The 23403-nt window shown below is 47.3% G+C and overlaps 2 protein-coding genes across 3 annotated transcripts; one reads left to right on the forward strand and one right to left on the reverse strand.

Moving 5' to 3' along the window:
- Positions 1 to 1991: 1991 nt before the first annotated feature.
- LOC308591127 (small ribosomal subunit protein bS16m-like) lies at positions 1992 to 6193 on the reverse strand. 2 transcript variants are annotated; one of them, XM_081201741.1, is made up of 4 exons: positions 5993 to 6193; positions 5036 to 5060; positions 3890 to 4150; positions 1992 to 2812 (listed from the first exon to the last, which is right to left on the reverse strand). In XM_081201741.1, exons 1-4 carry the CDS (start codon positions 6176 to 6178, stop codon positions 2688 to 2690), a joined length of 597 nt encoding a protein of 198 aa, XP_081057867.1. In that variant the 5' UTR covers positions 6179 to 6193; the 3' UTR covers positions 1992 to 2687. The 2 variants fall into 2 exon arrangements, with proteins under 2 accessions (XP_081057867.1, XP_081057868.1); XM_081201742.1 differs by lacking the exon at positions 5993 to 6193 and adding an exon at positions 5894 to 5969.
- A 240-nt stretch (positions 6194 to 6433) lies between these two features.
- Positions 6434 to 22663, forward strand: LOC308591460 (coiled-coil domain-containing protein 27-like). The gene is made up of 14 exons (XM_081202228.1): positions 6434 to 6485; positions 6823 to 6923; positions 7702 to 7923; positions 8095 to 8221; positions 9463 to 9594; positions 10043 to 10188; positions 11442 to 11591; positions 12669 to 12899; positions 14097 to 14292; positions 14852 to 14982; positions 19515 to 19592; positions 20604 to 20816; positions 22195 to 22299; positions 22420 to 22663. Exons 3-14 carry the CDS (start codon positions 7750 to 7752, stop codon positions 22546 to 22548), a joined length of 1812 nt encoding a protein of 603 aa, XP_081058354.1. The 5' UTR covers positions 6434 to 6485; positions 6823 to 6923; positions 7702 to 7749; the 3' UTR covers positions 22549 to 22663.
- The last annotated feature ends 740 nt before the right edge of the window (positions 22664 to 23403 follow it).

A 23403-nucleotide genomic window follows, 5' to 3' on the forward strand; every position in this document is an offset into this window, starting at 1 on the left:
ACACATAAAAATTGTCCAGTAGCACCTTAAAAAGGTAAAGGTACCCCTTTATCTACTTACACTTTGATGTGCTTTTGAACTGCTAGGTTGACAGGAGCAGGGACCGAGCAACTGGAGCTCACCCCATCGCGGGGATTCGAACCGCCGACCTTCTGTTCTTTATTACAGCTAGGTAGCCGTGTTGGTCTGCCGTAGTCGAAACAAAATGAAAAAATTCCTTCCAGTAGCACCTTACAGACCAACTAAGTTTGTTCTTGGTATGAGCTTTCGTGTGCATGTACACCTCTTCAGATACACTGAAACAGAAGTCGCCAGACCTTTATATATAGTGGGAGGGTGGGGAGGGGTATTTCTCAGAAGGATGGTGGGAATGGGTGATTGAACTGTTATTCCATCACAACAGCCACCCATTATCTGGAATAGCGCACATTGAGTTACAACAGGTGCCCAACACCTGCGTTTTCTGAAACAAATGAAGACATTTTTCTTCTGGCTGGTTTTCCCAGCAGGGTGAATGGGTCTTTGCCACATGTATCAGTCTTTAGTTTGAGTTTTGTTTTAAATGCATTTTCTGGTTTTGAATGGCCATTCATGTACATCACCTTGAGACACTTTAGGTGAGTAACAAAGCACTGATGGTAATATTCTGTATGCAAAGCAGATTCTCTACCACTGAACTTCCCTTCAGACAAATTTAGCCCCTCCCTTTCAGACAAATTTACAAACGATAAAGCAATCAGTGGCTAGTAGCCACATTGGCTATATACTGTTATTAAGTATTAATTTATATATTGCCCTATACCCAGAGGTCCAGTAATGGAGGCAGTATGTGTCTGAATACTTAGTTGCTTGGAAGCAATATTGTGGGATAACAGTTTCATTCATCCCCTCCTTGTCGGCATCTAGCTGCCCTCTTGGGGAGGGGGAGACTGAACTGGACCCTGGACTAGATGGGCCCTTTCGATTTGCATCAGCAAAGTTCTTACGTTCTAACCGAGTGTTCTACCCCTCCTTTGCCAGCTGCTAACAGAACATCTGCTTTGCACACAGAAGGTATAATTATACAGTTCTGTGATGCTATGAATTCCTGGCATCTCCCTGTAGGGCTGGGAGAGAACCCTGCAGAGGTGCTGCCAGTCAGTGTGCAATGTTTCTCAACCTTGGGTCCCCAGGTGTAGTTGGACTACAACTCCCATCATCCCTGCCCACTGGTCCTGCTAGCTAGGGATGATGGGAGTTGCAGCCCAACAACAGCTGGAGACCCAAGTTTGGGAAATACTTGTGTAGAGAATGGGCCCAATGGTCTGACTCTGCATTTGTAAGAATTCGGTTGCTCATTATGGCAGCACCTACACTTTGGGACTCCTGCCTTCTGAGATTGAGCCTTTACTTTATTCAATGTCTGACAAAAACATTCTTGTTTAGACCAGCCTACCCAGACGCTTAGAAAGTTGAAGTAACTTTAAACTGTTTTACTATTTTAAGCTTTGTATGTTTTAAAGTGAAGCTGTGAATTTTTATTGATTTTGTTCTATCTTTTTGCAAACCGCTTTGAGGTCTTAAAAAAAATCATTCAAGCTATGTATAAATTTCACAAAATAAATAATAAAAGCCGTTTTGCAGACTGATCTGCCTTTGGGATCTGCCAAATGCAAAAAGAAAAAGAGCATGTGCTCTACCACTGAGGAGGAAACCCACAAAGCAAGACTACTTAGATCATGGTGCTGATAGTGCCAAGGTTGCAGGTTTGAGCCCCATATGGGACATCAGCTTATTCCTACACTGCAGAACTAGATGATCCTCAGGGTTCCTTCCAAGTCTATAATTCTATGATTCTTTAGTACTGTTTACTCTGCTTGTCACGGCCAAGAGGCGGCCAGGGCCCTCAAATCTTATCCACTAACCCCTGCAAATGATTTTGTTGTTTTGCCAGACACACCTCTTCTTCGGCCTCCTCGGACTTTCATGTATACAACATACCAAGACCTAGAAACTTTATTTTTTTTTTTATTTACCAGAAAGCTGGATTTTGCACCTTTTTAGTGGGAGGAGGCAGATCAGCAGGCAGGTGCGTAGATGGAAAACTTCCCTTCCCTCCCATCAGTCCATTAACATTCCTCTGCCAAAGTGGTCCAGGAGGAAAGCCTTTCCCTCAATAAAGTATCTCACAAGGCAGTGACTCTGCAGACACCAGAGGAGCGTTAAATCTGGCCAAGAGATGAAGAAAGAACTGAATTTTTAAAGATGGGAGCAGGAAACCTGCGGATGGTTGGATGATGATAAATGCCCAACTGGCAGCAAAGGCAGTGGACAGGTATCATGGGAGTTGCAGTCCTGCAAAGGCTCCCATCCCACGTTCCTGGAAGTACCTCTCTTAGCAGGTGTTACAACGCTTCTGTCGAGTCAGGCTGTGAGCTAGGCCATGGGGTGGGGAAGCTGCAGCCCTCTAGGTGGAAGTGGGCTCCAGCTCCCACAATCCCTGCCCACTGGTCATTCTGGCAGGGGTTGAGGAGGGTCCAAGAGCATCTGGCGGGCCACACGTCACCAAACCTGAAGAAGGCTGTGGCTCTATCATGTTGCAAACAGAGACGGAGCCTGTGTCTGCTCGCTTCTCCTGCACAACAGGCGGTCCTTCATCCTGGCACTGCCTTCGAGGAGCTGGTAGCGAGAGCCCCACACTTTGCTCTTTATTCATTCCGAGCTGGGCTTGCTTCTTCCTGAGCAGCCCTCTCAGCCTGCTGGGCTTGTGCTTTCCTCACTCTTTCGGCGTTTGTGATGGTCATCGGATGCAGGGGGAGGAATCCAGAAAGCCCTGGGCGGAGGAAAGAAAAGGCACTTTGCTGTTGCTGTCTATACTCTTCACAGCAAGGGTGGGGGAACCTCTCTCAGCCTGATGGGTCACATTCGCTTCCGGTCAACTTTCCAGGGGGCATGTATGAATGGTGCGTGAGGCCAGAGGCAAAAGCGGCTGGAGCAATTTGTGCAGTTATTACCTTTGCACAATAGGCTGCTTTCCCTATCCTCCATCCAGGAAGCTAAGCAAAGACACATTATCAGAGTTCAAGACAGACACCTGAGAGTGTGAAGCAGGAGCAGTGAGGGGATGTGGCTTAGGCAGAATTCTGAGGGCCAGATACAGAGGGCTGGAGGGCCACATTTGATCCCTGGTTCTGAAGCTCTCCTTCCCTGCATTATGTCTCGAGGTCAACTGTCTAAAGCATAGCACGGTGGGGAGAGTCAGGACACACAAAATCTGGAGTTCATCGCCTTCAGAAAATGTACCGAAAATTTTGCAGTCATATGTCAGGGGTGCATGCTGCTGTTAAGACTACAACTCTCATCTGACCCAATGGCCAATGGTTAGGGATAATGGGAGTTGGGAGTCCAAAAAGATACAGCTTCCCCAACGCTAGGCTTAAGCGCAAAGCTGTGAGAGAACTGATTGCCTGGTTGCCCGTGACATCAGGAAGCACGCTGTGCTTTCTGTTCCACTTGTTCCCCCAGACAAATTTTCAGCTTAAAAATAAACGGGAGGATTAAGAAAAAAAAATCCTGCATTGAAGGTAGTTGAATTGGAGGAGCCCTGGGGCCCCTTATACCCTCGTATGATTTTACGAATCATCATTATCAGGAACTGCCTAAGTTCAATGGATAACTGTACAATAATCAGAATTTTATTCAGCAAAACCCCACCACAAGGATAGGTTAAAATAATGCAGGAGTTTGGCATGGTGGGGAAACCATTCAAAATATAAAACACATTTAATTTTTGTATAAATGCTTTGTTCAACAAGCAAAATGTCAATCTAAGTAAGAGAACACAGAAAGCGACAACAAAACAGGAGCAACATCCCCCCCCCAAAAAAAGAAGGTAACCAGGTGGCATTACCCAGAAGTTTCTCGACGGGCTTGGTGAGATGGGCGCCATTGGCAATCCAGTATTTCAGCCGCTCGAAGTTCACACCAACGATCCTCTCATTGTGGTCGTTGGGAAGCGGGTCGTAGCACCCAATCTGCTCCAGGTGCTTCCCGTCCCGGGCTCGCTTGTTCTGTGCAGCCACGATCCGAAAGTAAGGCCTGTTGGCGCAGCCACCCATAGCAAAGCGGATGACGGTATGCGCGTTGTAGTACTTTTTCAGGAGGCAGTGCCCTGGAAGGGAGACCGTGCAAAGGCAATGTCAACAGAAACCCTGCATTTATTGAAGATTTCCCTCCAGTGGTTAAACAAGCTGAAGGAAATACTTCTTTACACAGAGCACAGTTAAGCTGTAGAACTCGCTCCCAATGGAGGCAGTGATGACCACCAACTCCATAGTGCTTTTCTTCATCTGCAATATATATCACTCATAAATGCTGATTTTTGTTTTTACACCCCACCCCACCCCGCCTAGAAGTACCAAATATCTGTTTAGTTACAGTTAATTTTTAAGTCGTTTCAGTCTTTAAACAATGGTAAAAAAAAGGTAAAGTTAAAGGACCCCTGACAGCCAAGTCCAGTCGCAGATGACTCTGGGGTTACAGTGCTCATCTCGCTTTACAGGCTGAGGGAGCCGGCGTTTGTCGCAGACAGTTTTTCCGGGTCATGTGGCGCAACGGACCACAAAGCAGAGCAGCACTCCGAAACGCCGTTTACCTTCCTGCCGGAGCGGTACCTGTTTATCTACTTGCACTTTTTGGCGTGCTTTCGAACTGCTAGGTTGGCAGGAGCTGGGACCGAGCAACGGGAGCTCACCCTGTCACAGGGATTCGAACCGCCAACCTTCTCATAGGCAAGCCCAAGAGGCTCAGCGATTTAGACCGCAGCGCTACCCACGTCCTTTAAACAATGGTACCATTGAATGCAACCTCGCCGTCGCTCCCGGAACCCGTTCTGGGGGCTGGGGTCGGGGGAAGCTGGGGCTTCCCCCGCCCCCAGCCCGGCAAGCTCGGGTGGGGGGAATAATTCCCCCCTTTATTTCCCCCCACCCCCCAAAAATAAGTGCGTCCTATGGGCCAGTGCGCCCTATAGGCTGAAAAGTACGGTAATCCCACTTACCCAGCTGAACCATGATGTCTGGTTCCTGTAGAGAAGGGGAAACAGAGGTAACAAATCAGATCCCAACACTCAGTAGCAGTCTCATATTAAAACAAAGAAAAAAGAGCCATCAGCTTACAGTTATGAAATGAGGAACCAGGCTACCTAAATTTCTGCAATTCTGAAATAAACGAGAGAGGGGGATGTGGAATAGAAGTTAAGCCCAGGGAATGAGAGCACAGAATCCTTGTGGTCTATTCCTCAATTATCCCTAACCCAGAAATGTAGACAGCTCTTTTTATACAGTCAGACCACCAGTCCATTTACAACTGCCACCTTTGTTCTGGCAAAATATAGGACAGGATCGGGCAGAGCAGTTGGGGGGGGGGGTTATTATTTTTTTTCCAGCTGGTGCTGAAGTGAATTCAAAGCAATCTATTACAATCTATTGGCGCCTCTGAAATTTGTCACACACCCACATTCACGAAGTTGTAAATCTGTCTGTGCTTGGCTACCCACAGCTTAAATACATGACCTTTCTCACACCCTTTCGAACACATGCATTTGGAGAGGATGCCTAACTTGGCAGAGTAAGAGAGACACACACAGAGAGAGCATCTTATACTGAAATATGGGACAATCCTGTATTATACAGGACAGGCGGCGACCCTGAATTTAGCAGTTATCTATCCGCAGCGGCTCTGCAAGGTCTCACATAGCGTACACTCCCTACCTTGGGACCTTCCAGATGCAAAGCAGATGCTCAACCACTGAGCTACGCTCCTTCCCCTCAAAATAAAGTAAGGAGCTAGTCCACATGGTTCCGAGAAAAGGGGCTGATTGAAGCAGCCGGCTTCTCCCCCGCGTGGCGAGCTGTACCTGCTGCCTGAGCCCTTAGCTGCTATTCCCCAAACCCGCGCAAGGCAACTCGGCGCGCTCACACGACCTCAAAGCGACAACCGTAGAGACGCTACTTACAAGGTCCTGGAGGTCGGAAATCACGTGAGGAGCCCGAGTCGGCCGCGCGCATGCGGCGGAACGAGCGTGGGAGAGGCGACCAATCAGAACTCGGTGTATTAAAAAAAAAAGACACGAGGCCGAAGCGCATGCGCCAGAGGGCGACGGGAGCTGTAGTTCCGCTTCCGCGTTGCTAAGCAACCGCATTAGGCCGCGCAGGCAGGGAACCAGCCAGCGCGCTCCTTGGCCGGGCTCCGGCTCGCGCGGCCCGTGTCCCCTTGGCAGGTGAGGGGGAAGGAGGAGGAGGAGGAGCAGAACCAAGCGAAAGGCCAAGAGAAGCTTCAGCACAACGGCCGGAGAGAGAATAAGAGAACAGGCCCCGCCTCTGCCTTTTGGCCCCGCCCCTTTGGCCCCGCCCTTGTTGCGCTTGCCGGCTTCCGATGCGCATGCGTGCGCTGGTAGCCTTCATAGAATCGTCGTTGGAAGGTTTTCCCAGGGTCCAACCCACTGCGAGGTTTAAAGCACCCCAAACATATTAAATTGACTTCTTTTTAATGGATTAATTGATGAATTTAAATAAATATGCACATCATCGAACCTTGATATAGGTGCTTTAAAAAAAAGTATAGAGATAGTGTGGTATATACGCTGAACTTAAAATTTAACCACCCACACTTAAAATTGTGTGCTGTCGCATGTTAGGACAGGCTGTCTGTAATCTTCTCTCCCCCCCCCCACTTCTTTTCCAGTTGTTAGAACATACTAGCACATCGAAAACAGCTGGAAAAGGAAAGAAATGTGGGTCTCTCCTTGTTGACTCAGCCCCACCATTTTATAATTTGTCTTTCCAGACGGATCGACAAAAACATTTGATTGGTTCATCTAGCCACTAAACCTTGCGGCCCTGAAATAGATTGCTTTATGCCACGTTCCTAACTGCATTTACTCAAAGGTAAGCTTTAAGAGTGGTAGTGATGTTATTTGTGGAGGATAAGGTTACCTGTGGCTACTAGACAGCTGTGCTCTGCTGTCGAAGGCAGTAGACCTCTTGAATACCCTTTGCTGGGAGAGAGTATATCTTCACTCCGGTCCTGCTGACAGGCTTCCCAGGGGCTTCTGGTTGGCCACTCCAAAGACAGGACTTTGGACTTTTATTATTGTGAATTCAATTTTTATATCGCCAGCTATCAAAAGATCCCAGGGCTATGTCCAACATTAAAAACACATTACAGAACATCCATGATAAAAAACATAAAAAGCATACGTACAGACAGCCTAATTAGGCAATAGTCATCATCACAGTCCTCTCCAACACACTTTCCACAGGCTAGAGGTTATTTAGTGGCTAAAGGCCTGGGTAAAGAATAATGTTTTTGTCTGGTGCCTAAAGACATGTAATGATGGCTCTGGGGAGAGTGTTCCACAATCGGGGAGCCACCACAGAAAAGGCCCGGCTCTTGTCACCCTCCAAACTTCTCTGGGATGGGGGATGTAGAGAAGGGCCTCAGATGACAAGCGCGTGGTCCAGGTTGGATTAGCCATTGGCCTGATCCAGCAGCCAAGCTCGTCTCAGTCATAAGTATGTCCCACTCATGTTCAGTAGGCGTGTGGGGGGGGTGTCTATCCACAGACACAGTGTGCATAGGCTCACAGTCTTTGTTCAGTCCTATATACCCCATCTGACAATAAGAAGGTCTCTTTTTCTCATAACGGGCTTTTAAATTTTGCAGGGCTCTTTACCCCTTTGTTGCAACGGGAGCAACTGAGCCGCTGCCCTCATGGAGGAACGCGACACCTTGATGAGGAAGAGCTTCACAGTGCTGCAGGAAATGAGCAAACGGAAGCAGCGGCAGCAGTCGCAGCAGAACAATCCGGTGTGGACTCCTCCATCCAGCGGCAAAACCATCTCCAGCAAAGCAGGCCAAGCAGTGAGGGAGTACTATGAGAAGCAGGTAGGCAAAGCCTTGATACGAGCAGAATCCTAGCACGAATTTGAAAGGGCCCTGGACATCATTTAGTCCAGCCCTGCCTGCTCAGTGCAGGATGCCGTTAACAGCAGAGGTTGCCGATGTGGTGCCTCCTTTTTCGTCTCCTTTGCACCCTCAATTCCTCTCCTTCCCCAGGCTAAGGAACAGCTGGCGAGCCCTACAAGGTCTCCCTACATGCCCGAGGAGGAACTGTGGAAATCCTTCCTCATGCGCCCTGGGTGCCCCAGGTACAGCCACAAAGCTACTTCAACATCTGACCTTGGTAAGGCTCAAGAGGAAGAGGCAGTCTCTGTGGGAGACCAGGGTGGTGTAGTGGGCTGGAAGACAGCTTTCCCCAACCTATGGTTCTCCATCCAGGCACTGCTGGGCTGCAACTCCCATCAGCCCCCAGCCAGCATGGCCAATGGTAAGTAGTGGTGGGAGCTGGGAGTCCAACAACATACGGAAGGCAGCAGGTTCCCCATCCCTGAGTTAGGTGGAGCAATGGGCTGTGTTTTTCTGTGGTGCAGAGATGGGGAACCTCAGCCCAGCACCAAAGATGGTCCTTCAAGCCTCTCTTTTGGGCCTTTGGGACTCTCTCCAGGCTACATCCTGTTCACAGCCCACACCCCTGCTGTGTACCTGCATGTGTGCTTTTGTCTGGCTGAGATGCATCATTGTATTCTGTTAACATCTCCTTTCCTTTCCCTAGCTAGCAGGACCAGTGGTTCAAGGATGATGGGAATTGTAGTCCAAAAACAGTTGGAGGCCCAAGTTTGGGAAACTCTGCCCTAGTCCTACACTCCACCCTCGTCAACACACAGGAAGGATAGAGAGAGGTGGGGGGGTGCCTATAGAGACTAGTCTACCGCAAAAGTTTACATTTATCGCTCCACCCAGTTTTGCCTCTGGCCTCACCCACCACTAGCATGTGGCCCCCCAGAAGGTTGCTGAAAAGGAAATGTGGCCCTTGGGATGAAAAAGGTTCCCCACCCTGCTCTGGGGGCTGCACTCAAGCAGGTGAGATGTGTGCAGTAGCTAGGAGCAAGCAGTCATCAAAGTACTTTAATGAGCACCTTTCCATCCATCATCAATCAAGAAGGCATCCTAACTGAACTCAAGAAAATCTTACTTGAACTGTCAGGATGTTGACGTACATTCCAGATAACCGACTCCTGAGCTTGCTAAGTGCTGTTGTAACCCTAATCTGCCCCTCTTCCATAATCTTCTCACGTCCAAAATGTCTCTTCGGGTGGGCATGAGAACCAGTGGTCCTCCAGGATGTTGCTGGACTTCAGTTCCCACCAGCCTCAACTATCATGGCCAGTGGTCAGGGAAGAGGGGAGTTGTGATCATCCAACAACCTGCTGAGAGCTGAAGGTTTTGTTTTGCTGCATGCTGCATGCTGTCTAAACTGAAAAAGTGGTGCCTCCATTATTGGCGATTTCCATGCACTGTGTGTGTGAAAGACCCATGTAACCGTCTCCTTCCTCCTCCTCCTCCTCCGCCCCCTTCTCCTTGCAGGGAATGAGATAACCAAAGGCCACCTGCCTTGCAACATCAGCACCATAGGTCTGTCCTCCCAGCTCTCCTTGGAAGAATGGAACTTGATACTTCAGAGACCAGGTATCTTTGAGTCAAAGAGCTGCCTCAGATGTGAGTGCCTTTGTCTGACTTGCTGGTTCCCACACAGATCCCTCCCCTCCCCTCCCCTCCCCTTCCTGCTGCAAACCGGAGTTTACATCTCAGGACAATGCAGAAAGGGGTGTGGGGCAGGCAGCTTTTGCTATGTTTAAACAAAAGTGCAGTGCTTTCGTTTCAGCTGCTATAACTCGCCTCTTTTCAGGCAACTGAGCTGGACAATTTCTAGCCTTCCGATGCGGTACATCCCAGGACAGCCTTCTTTTTATAATGGCAATGTATTAAATGTATCGTTAAGGGCTCCACTATTGCCCATGGCACCCTGGGTGCTTCCAGACGATTGCTAGACCCGTGTGGGTTTCAGTCGCATCCCAGCAGATTCAGGACTAGCATCGGAGATGATCCATAGCACTACCTTGACGGTGCCTTTCTCTCCTCCACTCCGTTGCCATTGCGCGCACAGATTGTCCAGCCTCATCTACTCAGAGCATGTCTGGGTTGCGTAAGTGGAAAAGTTTCACCGAGGGCTTCACAGGCGACGTCTACCTGAAAAGCCAAACCCGCAAAGGAAGCAGAATCCCATGGTACGTCAGTCTGCTGCAGGAAAAGGTAAGGATGTAACTGTCAAAGCAGCTTGGCAGAGGAAAGGGAGCAGGGAACTGGGCCGTGCAAGGCTTACTGGAAAGCACTGGCACTGGCCAGGCCCATCCTGGTACCCTGGATGCTGAGCATGGGGGGACTCATGCCTGTAGTGGAGTGCTTCAGTATAACCACACTGTTGTGATGTTTAAGGCAACTTTACTTGGTCACAGCAGCAGCCTCTGGGGAGAACGCAAAAGTGGAAACTGCAAGCCTATGAATTACGCAGGCTTATATAGAGCCATGCCCTCACCTTAGTTTTACAGGTGCATGGAAACTAAGTCCCGTTCTCAGGCGGAAAGCATGCCTGCCATATTGGAGCCTGCTCTCCATCAGACAAACATTAATACAGCCAGAGTAATAGAGCTATCCTTCTGTAGTTACAGTTTTTTATACCATGTGTAGGCTATTTATCAAAGCATATACAGTTCTACAATTTCCACTACGTGCCCTTCCAGGGAGGCACTCGAAAGTGGGCCTTCTGGTGCAGGTCAGTGGATCTGAGTAGGTTCAACACCAGGAGAAGCACTCTGAAAGATATAGGGGTCCCGAACTACACGGGCCTTTATAGACCCAAGTCGGCATGATGAATTGGGGCTTGGGAACATACAGCTGATGGAAAGATCTCTGGCTCCTGGAGATTGTCTGCCTGTCAGAGTAAAAAATATTGGGCTACATCAGTAGTCTTCCTTGTATCTGAACATGGCTGTCTTCCCTCCCTACCCCATATAACAGTCAAGGGCACCTGTTTTCAGCTCGAGGCCACATTCCCTTGTGGAGAGCCTTCTGCGGGGCCCGCATGCCAGCAGGGGGCACAGCCGGAGGTGAAAAGTAGGCAGGGCAGCGGGGGCAGCTCTTTCCCTTTGCACAGCAGCCTACATTCCAGCAGGGCTTCTGTACAGAAGCATCCATTTCTCCATACTCTGCCAAGGCAAGTAAGAGGCATGAACCGAGCTCTGGAGCACCTTCCAGCCAGGCAGAAACTCTCAAGGAGGGCATAGAGTGGGGCCAGTAAGGGGGAATGGCCGAGGAGTGCTGCAAGGGCCAGGAAGAACAGCCTGGGCGGCTGCATTTGCCCTGTAACCTGAGGTTCCCCACCCTTGCCATGTAAATGGACAAAGTGTTTATTGCCCTGGTGGGGCACCCATGTCATGCAACTGTAGGAAGTGTCTTTGAGGTCTCAACCTGGCTGTTCCCATATCTCCCCCCCTTGCCCCCCCCAGGATACAACTTTGCAAAAGATGGAAGCAGAACTCGTCCGCAAGGATGACGTGATCTCAGTCCTCCGGGAGGAGCTGGAAGTGATGCAGATGCAGCTGGACCAGGCCCAGCAGGGGGGTGAGCTCACCCCAGTGGAGAGACCCGCCCAGAAGGTTGGCCCAGTCCTTCTTCTCTGTTTATTCATTTACTGCCTTTCTGTCCTGCTTTTCCTCTAAGGAGCTGAGATTGGCGTATACGTGGTTCTCCCCTGCTCCACATTTTACTCTCACAACAGCCCTGAGTGGTAGGTTAAGCTGAGAGGCTGAGGCTAGCTCAGGGTTAACTAGCAGGCTTCACACCCAAGTGGGGATCTGAACCCGGGTCTCCCGGGTCCTAGTTTGGCACATGAACCACTGTTTTTTAAATTTTCATTTCAACAATTTGCATGTCGCTTAACCGCTATACAGTAAGACTAAATGTGAGTTAAAACTATGAAATCAGCATTCACTTGAACAACCTGCTGAGATAATCTTTGGAAAAGAAAAAATTCAGGAAGCACTGGACATTCAACAGGCCTGCCTGACCTCAACCGGAAGGGAGCGCCACAAAAATGGGATCCAAGGGACTGAACACAGAGAGGCTCCTAGTGGATACGAGCCATGGGGGACCACTGGCAGCTACCTCATTGCAGGGTGTTGGACTGGATAATCCCCATGGTCCCTTCCAACCCTACAATTCTATGATTCTCTGATTCCTGCATTGCGGAGGGTTGGACTAGATGACTCACGAGGTCCCTTGCAACTCTGCAGTTCTATGAAAAGAAGGATCCCGAACCACACGACACTACATTGGCTGTCTGTGTGTAATTCTGTAAGCCTCTATATGTGCCAGGGGCTCTTACTTTGCAATCCAACTAAAGGGAGAGCAGGGCAAGTGAATGCACAGCCTCTGTGCTAATGGCAAATGCTTGGAGATATGCTTGGTGGATTCGCCCTCAGTGGTGGCTGGTGCCCATAGGGATTGGTAGGATGGAAGGCCTGGAGGCCAACAGTAGGTGGCGCCAAAGCCAGTGGCAGGTACAGCCAGAGTCAATGGCAGGCAGAGTCCCTATGCTTCCTATGCTTTGCATCCTCTGTGCCCAGTATTTCCTACAACAGTTCTGAGATAACCTTGCAAGTTCTAGCAGCATTTCCCCAAGTTACTGGAAGGGCTTCAGTGCCTTCTGAATCTTTTATCCCTCTCCTTAAAAGGAACCGGAAGAAAAACTTGCGGTGCAAGTGAGTGACCCAAACCTGCGCAGGCGAGGTGTCTCTCTGCCGGTCCTTATGAAGCAGAAGAGCATCCCGGAAGAATTTCGGCAGGAATTGGAGCGGTTGAAATTGGAGGTGGCCCAGACAGATAAACAGGTGGACTCCAAGATGGCTCTCCTTAGCAAGACGCTGCTGAAGGATCAGAATGAACTGGAGCAGCTGGAGAAAGAGGTGAGCCCAAAGGCCAGTTGGGGAGAAATTTTCTACACTCGTAGCAAATTCATTTCCCAAGCTCTGGTGTCCATAGAGCCGAAACAGCACCGTCCACACAAAAGAGGGGAAGTTTCTGCAGGTATGGGGAACACACAAAGATTTGCAGAAGTACAGAATGTCTATGGGGCTGGGCAGAACCCTGCCCCCTCCTCAAGCTAGAGATGGGCACCCTTTGACCTGTGGTTCAGTTGTGGCCCCCAGAATTGCCTAACTGGCCCTTGGGAGTCCCTTTCCCTTGCTATCCTGCTTTTCCCCCAGGCCACAGCAAGACCTCATTCTCTAGTGTCCAAACTGACCTGGCTGGCACCCTCCTTATCAGGGTCAGAGTCAGCAGTGGTGAAGTTAGGTGGTTTTAGACTCTGGTCTTAAGGACCCTATTCCTTTAGAAGGTTCAATCCCCAGTGTCTCCAGGTCACCCTCTTGAGGTGCTGCCAGTCCATGTAGACAATGCTGAACAAAGTGGAGCAAGCTTCTGGCTTGGTTTAAGAAAGGTTTTATGTGCCTAAGTCATCCTCATCACTTTGCTTACTTCCAAATGTGGTCCGACCTGCTGCTGCATTTAACGGGTGCCCATCTGCTCACTCTGTGGGGTCCCAGGACCTGTGCCCTAAAGTTCTGACTCGTTGGTGAGTAAAAGGTCTAATCCAGGCAGGGGAAATGGAGGAAGAAGGGGAAATGTTTGAGTAGAGGAACCTAGCAGAGGCCAGTTTCCTCATTTTCCAGTTGTAAATTTGGTTCTGCACATTTCTACAGCAATTTGCACTTTTGAAGGAAAAAAACCCCCCAACAACCCCTAAATTCTAATGAGAATTCACCAGTATTTTTGTGTGGATTTCTCCTAACATACCCTTTTTTGGGGGGTGGATGCAGTTTCCCCTACTATAATGCATTTTTGAATGCTGTTTTCAGTAAGGTATGCATTTCTATGCAAATCTTCTCCTTAGGGTGTGCATATTTTGCATGCTTTTCTTGCTTGGAGAGCCGCAGTACAAAATTTGGAGAAGTGCAGATTTCAAAGGCTAATTGTGTTCCAGCTCACGTGTTGCTTTGAGAAGTACGGATTGGGTAGTTTCCTGTTAAAACGCGAACAAAATTGGCTTTCTCCCATGCCCTTACTTTGGCATCCCAGTCTTTCTTTGTGCTCTCTCTGCACAGTACTCTGAAATACAGGAAAAGGTACGCTTGGAGGGCAAGGAAGAGATGCGTGTGGAAAGTGGGTCTTACGAAGAAGTGAATACGGAAGAATCGGAAGAGGAGCTCCTTTTTAGCAAGCTTCTCGAGTTCCAGAGGATGAACAACAAGCTGTACGACGAGCTGCAGAAAGTGAAATTTGATTATGACATGGCCAAGGGTAACTTTGGAAAGCTGAGATGGTTATATATATATATATATATATATATATATATATATATATATATATGGAAATGGGTTGGCTAATATTTTCCTTGGGGAACCAAGAGTCACCCCTTCTGGAGGCAATCTCACATTGTAGGCACTGATTGAAATGGAACTAAGGTGAGGCCACTGAGAAACAAGAGGGAGTTGTGAGCATGCTCAGTGGAACCCTGAGGTTAGTTGAAATGCAAAACAATCATTTTGGAATCCTAAGCGGGTGACCTCCTCAAGAGCCCAATGAGAGCTGAGCATGCCCAGCAACCATGGATTGCTGAGTGTTGGTTGGAAAAAGAAAAGAAAACCAGGGCACGGGGAATGGAATGGAGTTTCCTGGGATTGGGATTGGTTGTCCATTGGACGAGAGCATGCCTGCAAGAAGGCAAAAACAAAACAGCAACATTGGTTTGCAGGTCCCTCTCTTGTTAATTCAGAGGGTTCATGCTAGTGGAGAGTTTCTGGCGATCCATGCTGGGTGGCCTCGATCACATTCATGGGCTTTTCTTTTGATTCCCTAGGCGCGTTATCTTCCTTGCAAAGGCAGCTATCCTTTGAGGCATCCCAGCTCAGGAAAGTTCACGCAGAGCGAGAATCATTGCAGAAGGAGCTGAGGGAGCGGGGAGCTCAGCTGGAAGCCATGTCTAATAAAGTATGTTGATTGGGGGGTTTACACAGTTCTGCTGGGTTTGGATTGCGGGGAAGGCTGAGAATTCTTTTAATTTTTTAAGGCGTGCTCTTAAATAGCTGAATGCATGAGATGGTGAGGAGGGGGTCGTTTCTCAGTGGTTGAGCACCTGCTTTCTGTAAGGAAGGTCTCCACTCCAGGACACTTTTAAAGATGTAGGGAATTCAAATTAATTTGATGTGAATTTGTTACAAATTAAGAATCGAATGGAAAACAACTACGGGGTGGGAATGATTAAGTTTTTTATATACACAGATGGAGGGAAATGAAGGTTTTGTTTCAGAAATAATAATTAATGGGTTAATGTGGATTGATAAACGGATGAGCAATCCTCACTTCATAACATTGGAAATGTTAACTAGTGTACAAGCAGGAATTGACAAATGAATGGACAAGTACAAAAGGGGAAATTGTGAATTAGAGATAATTATGAAATATAAGCAGCAATAAGGGTTAATTATTGGCACATCTGGGAAGCCATTATTTATTTATTTTTTAAAAAGTTGTACAGTGATACCTTGGGTTATGAACTTAATTCGTTCTGGAGGTCAGTTCTTAACCTGAAACTGTTCTTAACCTGAGGTACCACTTTAGCTAATGGGGCCTCCCACTGCTGCTGCACAATTTCTGTTCTTATCCTGAAGCAAAGTTCTTAACCCGAGGTACTATTTCTGAGTTAGCAGAGTCTGTAACCTGAAGCAACTGTAACCCGAGGTACCACTGTATTAAAGTTGTTTAATTCATTATGGATTTGTAAAAATAGATAAAAATTAACTGGAGAAAGAGAAGGTATCCAGTTCAATCCCCGCTATCTCCAGATAAGGATTTGGAACAGCCTCCTCTCTGAAACCCTGGACAGCCACTGGCATTCATGCAGCCAATCCTGAGCTAGTTGGACCAGTAGTCTGTCGAGTTGCAGCTCGGCATCCAAAGAAAAATCAGTCTCACACCATGATAGGTTCCGAAATATGGCTGCTCCTCGGGCTAATGCAGCACAGCTTTTATTGTGTGAAATCAGAAAGATACAAAATACAAGCCAAGCAATTTGTTCTAGCCAGCAGATAAGGACATTCGCACTAGACTATGCGAGCATCAGGCCATGCTACGTTAGCCAATCATATAGGACAGCACGAGCTGTTCACGCGCTGTTCATGCTCCAAGGATGCTTCTAGCTATGAAATCACCCTGCAACAATAAGAACTTTGCTCATGCTCTCATGTACAAGCAATCATTTTCCCACATGTCCCCTTTTCTTGTTTATATTATTAGAGGAAAAGAGGGACCATTAGTCCAAATCGTATACTTCATTGCCTAAGCGTCTACACTTTGCAACATAAATTCCTCTTGTAACCCCTGTGGTGGGCCGTGGTCGGTACCACCATGCAGTGCATTGGGAAGTCAAAGAGGGTATGCATTGAATGCAACAACACACCATAATGAAGCCAGCAATACATGCAATTACAATCAATAATATTTTTCTTAACCATAATCCATTAGGCAACCAAGAAATAAGCAATCCCATGGATCAAAACCTTCAGGTGGATTCAAAGGATTATGAGCTATCATTTGTTCCATATAATCAATAGTAGCAGAGATATTGGTCGATTGATCGGTTATATACATACAGCAATGAGAATGAATTAAAGCACAAATTCCACCTTTAGAAGCAAGGATCACATCTAAAGCATAACGATGTTGAAGAACTACATTTCTTATTTCTGACATTTCTTTGTTAATCATTTTTAAAGCCAAGATGGTGGAATTGAACAAATTTTCTGTCCAGTTTGCCAATTTATGCAAATCACGGTAATTCATCCCTACACCTAAAGAGGGAGAAAGGGATCTAGAGATGGCTGTTCCTGTATAATGAGAAATAGGTGATTATACTTCCCTTCTGTTACGCAAACGAACCTCTGGGAGCTTATCTATCAGGGGTATCAGTATTCCTAGAGTGTAGGTTCCAGAAAAGGCAAAGGTGATTTCTTTGTAGGCTTTTGTGCCACAGAATAAAACCATAAATCAGATTGAAGCAAACATGTAGATTTACTGCTCTTTCTCATCCAGTCCAACCAAACATAAAAATCTATACACGCAGCCTGTTGGTCATAAGTCATGTAAGTTGTGACATTATTAACTGAGACTTTTGGCCTATCACTCATAGTGGTAATAAAAAAAATAAGAAGATCCATTAACATACTCATAGGTCCAATTACAATATGGATAATGACCTAAAATTTTTTTGCTATTATGATTAAAACGAAAACAATAAGACACTATTTCTGCAAGCAACAAAACACAGGTGATAAACTTATACGACTGTCCTTCATATTATTGCTAATCTTACATAAAGCATTTACTGGAATGCTAGAATATCACCACCCAAAAAAGGCTGAAAGCTTTGAGAAGCTTTTTAAAATCATTTTTCTCAGCAGCTAAAGGGCACTAGCCAAGCATATTCCGCTTGCTGTAACTAAAAAGATTGCAACAAGGTCGAGAACAGAGCCCATTGTCTTCGCAGGCCATGTTAAAGAACCATATTGCAACTTGCAACTTGCTTTCTGTCCGGGAACCATGCCAAAGCACAAGAATGAAACAACTGGAACACACTAAAATCCCCTCACCCCCTCCCTTGCCAAGAGTCCACAATAGTTCCAAGACAGCCCTCTGTACATGCTCAGGGGAACACATCATAAGGCAGGACTCCTGAGGGAGGAGAGAAAAAAAAATATATATATATATATGGGGGGTAAAATCCAAGTGATGCCAATAAGGATGAGAATGGTAAATTATTCCAATGGCTGTTTCCGAGCAACCTGCGTGGTATTTCGTGGCTCGATTATTGGCATGTAAAAACCACAATCCAGAAGAAGTCACACAACCATTTCTGCAGATACAGGAGCCCATTTGCTGTAAATAAGTCTGATGTATTGCTCCTTGTACTGCTGAGTCAAAAGTCCAAGCCCAATGAAGCGTGATGACACAGATGGGATGGTTGCTATTAGGAGGCAAAACCCAAGCGATGCCAGTCCAGCGAGGGCATCCTTCAAAGCCAGGCTCACTTCCCAAACAAGAGGCAGCAAAACTGTAATGATGTTTGGTGGTTGAAGTGGCTTCCCAGGGAAAAGGGGGGCCAATGCAGTAGTGATGAAGATGGCCTTTCAGCGTGCCAGGAAACACTGGAACAGCTGTGGAAGAGCCTCTTCCATTGCAGAGGTGATTGTGATCTTGTCCGCTGGATTCTTGTGTTCTTTAAGGGCAGAAAATAGTGGAGACAAAGTGGAGGTGAGCAGGTCCAAATAACTCTTTATCCGATTCAGCTGTCCAAGAATTTGTTGTAAATCCACCAATTTAAGATGATCAGGAAACTGTAGTTGAGGCGTAACTGGAATGGCTGCAGATGCTGTCAGCCTCACACGGGGCACCAATTGTCGAGTTGCAGCTCGGCATCCAAAGAAAAATCAGTCTCACACCATGATAGGTTCCGAAATATGGCTGCTCCTCGGGCTAATGCAGCACAGCTTTTATTGTGTGAAATCAGAAAGATACAAAATACAAGCCAAGCAATTTGTTCTAGCCAGCAGATAAGGACATTCGCACTAGACTATGCGAGCATCAGGCCATGCTACGTTAGCCAATCATATAGGACAGCACGAGCTGTTCACGCGCTGTTCATGCTCCAAGGATGCTTCTAGCTATGAAATCACCCTGCAACAATAAGAACTTTGCTCATGCTCTCATGTACAAGCAATCATTTTCCCACAGTAGTCTGACTCAGCATAAGATAACTTCCTAGGTCCCTGAGAGGGCTGAGAGAATGGATTGGCCCCTCTACATGTTTCTAGCAGGTTTGCTGCTAAGATCTTCATGGCCTTATGGTGAGATGGCAGGTCTGTGGCTGGCTGGAGGTTCACGTGGCACTTGGAGGAAGTTGCCATGGCTTAGTGGTAGAGCATCCGCTTTGCAAGCAGAATTCTCCTGGGTTCAATCCCCAGCATCTCCAGGCAGTGCTGGAAAGGTCCCCAGCCCGAGATCCTGCAGAGCTGCTGGCAGATGGGAGTAGACATAAGGACGTACCAAGGGCCCTGCTCTTGCATCAGGCCGGTGGTCCATTTTGTCCAGCATCCTGTTCTCACAGGGGCCAAAATCACAAGAGCACTCCTTCCCTCCTGTGGTTTCCAGCAACTGGTGTTCCAGTAGCATTACTGCCTCCCAACTACGGAGGCAGAGCATGGCCATTGTGGCTAGGATCCATTGACAGCCTTCTCCATGAATTGGTCTAACCCTAAATAATTGGTTGGCAGCCATCGCTACCTCCTGTGGGAGCGAATTCTGCAGTTTAAGTAATCAAGGCAATACTGAGTTAGATGCAGCTGTGCTCTGGCTGAGTCTAAGGAAGCTTCCTGTCTTCTTACGGGCTGTACCTTCCAGCTGGGATTTCCGCCGGGCCGTGAACATACTAAATGGAGCCCTTTCTCATGCTTGCCTTTTTATTTTAGTTTAGCAACTTGAGAGAGGAGAGGAAGCACGACGAAATGATGGGCTCCATCGAGAGAGAGAATTACAATCTCAGGCAGGTGAGTTGCTGCTCCCTGCCAGTAGGGAGGGCGAATATCTCAGTTTTGGTTTCTCTCATTTTTTCCGGTCTTAAACTTCGCTTCTCCACATTTCCACATCAGTTTGCAATTTTTGTGTGTGTCGGGGGTGGCGGGGAGTCCTCATGAACTTCCTCAGCATTTCCGTTTGAATTTCTCCTAATATGCCCATTGTTGCATGCATTTTCCTCTAATTTGAGGCATTTTAAAATTATATTTCCCCATATATATGCATTTGCAGGTGCGCTGCACCCTAGCGTATGCATTTCCCCCCACACCTTACCTGTCTGGGGAACTGCACTGGAAAATTTGGGGAAGTGTGAATTTCAGTGGCTGGACTGTGCTTCAGTTCATTTCTTGTTGCAGAAAGTGCAAATCAGGTGGCTTTGCCACTAAATGCAAACTGAATCCACAAAGCAGGTTCCTAAGTTCTTATTGTGGGTCTCCAATGTGGTGCCCATGGGCACCAGTGTGCTTGCCTGTAACTCCTAAGGCACCTGCAAAAGAGACTGAGCTTTTCGTACGCCATTCTTGTTTCTACAGCCTCAGCCTCTCTTACATTCAAGCCATTATTCTGTTTTGTTTTTTGCTTTATTAATTACTACATTTCTATCCCACTTGTCCTCCAAGGAGCCCAAGGAGCTGTATACGTGTCTCCCTCTCTCCACTTTTATCCTACCTTCGAGGTAGGTTAGACTGAGAGATAATGATTGGCCCAAGCTGTCCCACGACAGCAGCCATCTTCTGATATGCCGTGCCCCCACAGCAGCCATTTTGCACTCTCCTCTCACATTTCAATTATTGTTGCGCACAGTGTTTGGCTGGAGAAAAATTCGGCACAGTGTGGATTTTCAAAGGATAGCTGCGTTTCGGTTTGTTTATTAGTCTGGGAACTGCAAATTAGGTAGTTTCCCATTAGAAAGCAGACCAAATCAAAACCTCCATCCTTACTCTTTGTTACCAGTTCTATCTTTCTCCTCTCCTGCCACGCAGGACCTCGCTGATCTGGAATCCAAACTAACTGACAAGAGCCAGATGATTGATGACTTGCAGAGCAACGTCAACCGGCTCCAGGCCGAGCTGTTACTGAATCAGCACCATGTTGGGAACGAGCTGAGCCGGCAGAACGACCTGCAGAGACAGCTGGAGATCTTGCAGCGGGCAGAGCAGCAAACCAGAGTCACTCTGGAGAGCATCAGTGCCAGGGTAATCTTCTCCACAGATCGCAGGGCTTCTTCAACCACTACTACCACCCCTGTTATTGCTATTATGTCATTCTTATTACCGTTATTAACATTTGCATTTCTTATCAACCCTTCACCACAGCAGTGCAAAAATACGCTACTAAACTCAATTAAAACAAAGGCAGGGCAGTTGGTCCATCTAGCTGAGTATTGTCTACACCAGGGCTTCCCAAACTTGGGTCTCCAGCTGTTTTGGGACTACAGTTCCCATCATCTCTGACCACTGGTCCTTCTAGCTAGGGATGATGGGAGCTGTAGTCCAAAAACAGCTGGAGACCCAAGTTTGGGAAACCCTGGTCTATGTCTACTGGCAGAGGCTCTCCAGGAGTTTTGTGCCCAGTGCAACCTGCCAGGGATTGAACCCAAGACCTTCTCTGTTTAATGCATGCTTGCATGCTTACATGCATATGCGCATGTAATGTTATGAATGTACGTTTATGTCTACACACAGGCCCAAAGTATTTTCACTAGTACCTCAGGAACAGAACTGAATTCTGTCGGTCTGCAAAACGGCAGCTCCCAGAGTCTGGTGGTTGGTGCCCATTGGAGCTGGTGGGGAGGCAGTACGTGGCACCAGAGCCAGTGACAGCTGCAGCCACTGCCAGTGACAAGCAGAGCCAGATCTAGTTTTGACTGCATCCTCCTTTCTGCAACACAAGGGCAACGCTAGGGCTAAGGAGAAGGAATTGGACAGCCAGGGCCATCCACAGGGCTGGATGTAAGCAAGAAGGCAGGCAGGTGGGGGTGAGCTGCTTATTGTGGTGCTGTACCCCATTTGCTCCTCTTCCGCTTCCCAGAGTTCCTTGGGGTAAGCCCTGCTATTTTAAATGGATAAAAATCTGAACTGAAGTTTCTAGTGCTCTTTGAAAGATGGAAACAAATCAAAAATTTGAAAATGGCATGAAACATGGCTCTTGCAAATGAGTAACCGAGAATCCTGGCCGCTTCCAGAACGTCCCTGTTTCAGGGGTGCGATTCAGTCACGTGCTGGGAAATCCAGATTGTGCAACTCAGGTGGATTTGGTGTTCTTGTGCAATAAACCCACTTCCAGGGGAAAACCAGACCTTTTGCTGTAAGGAAAGTGACAGGGATATCCACTGGAAAGTGAGCGATAAGGACTGCTTGGTGCAATGTCGTTCAACCTTCTCCCAAAGAAATCAGAATAAGCAATGGTCCTACTCGGAATCTTTGTGCACGTGTGTCAGGACGAATATAGACTGGTTGCCTGGGAGAGACCTCTGCCTCACTGCATTAGCTTTGATTCTAAGGAATGACATTCTCTAATTTTTGAACTAAGGCACTGTCCACTTCATTCCCCCGCCCTTCTTTTCACTGAAAGTTTGAAAGGTTTCGGAGTAGAATCATCCAGGCATCTTACAGCACCCCTGGCACCAAGTCTCCCCAGGCCGAAATCACAGACGATGAAGTTTTAGAGTCCTTACAGGTAAAAGTAACCATGTGGAAGTCAGATTGTCACTGTGGCTGCAATGCAGAAGCGGGATGGGGGGATGGAATAGCTGCCTCCATTTCTAACAGAAAGCTCCTCTGTGGATCTGTCTTCCAGAAAATAATAACAGAGCGTCTAGGCTTTTACCAGTTGCTGAAACAGAAAGGGGTGAAAGTCCCAGCTCTGGGCGCCGCCGAACCGCTCCCTCCAATCACTACCTCTAAGAAAAAGAGTTCCAGCAAATAGAGATTTGAAAGCTAAAGTCTCTCCTCTTCACATTCTTTCCTAACTGGGGCTTGATCCATTCTTGGTCATCTTTTATAATTCCTTTTCCTGACTCCAATTAAATGATTGCACGTAATGTTTAGTTTTTCTCTCTGACCCACTTGCCGCTTCCTCTTATTCTGCAAGAAACCTGCTCCTACTAGTGGTGTAAGTTGCTAATAATTTGCATTACCACCGAAGCAGTCATGTCATATCGTCACAATACAGCTTGAAGACTCAGCAGTAGCAACTACTTCCAAAACCATGTTATTTAATTTTATTGCTAGGGGCCTCGTACCTCGTGTTGTGCAGGAATTCTAAGACACACACACACAAAAATCAGTGCAGTTTTTAAATCAGTGGTTGAAATCAGTGCAGGGTTCAGTCCCCCATTGTGATTCCAAAGGTGTCTGGCTGTATCCAGACATGGAAGAAAACTTGCTCCTTGATCTCAGGAACCATCGTGCCAAATTTGTGACAGTACCTTAAGAGGTGGCTAAATGAACAGACAAGCAACTTTCCAAAATATATAGCAGTCTGCATTCATGGCATAACCTTTTGGCAAGAAATTCTGTAAGTTTTAACTGTGCATCAATCTGACGCAAGTGTAAAAATTGCTCAGGAGTAACTGTTCAGATGAGATATATTTATAGGGTTGTATCCAGTTAAATCCTAATCGGAGCAGACCCACTGAAACGAATGGATCTGTTAGTCATATCCATTAATTTCAGTGAGTCTGCTATTGAGTAGGACTAACGTTGGGTCCCACCCTTGACATTGATGGAATAAATATCAATAGGAGGCCAGGTCATTATCTGTGTTCAGTAAGGCACAAAT

This window comes from Podarcis bocagei, assembly GCF_964188305.1.
Source record: "Podarcis bocagei genome assembly, chromosome: 7".
In the NCBI taxonomy this organism is placed as follows: Eukaryota; Metazoa; Chordata; class Lepidosauria; order Squamata; family Lacertidae; genus Podarcis; species Podarcis bocagei.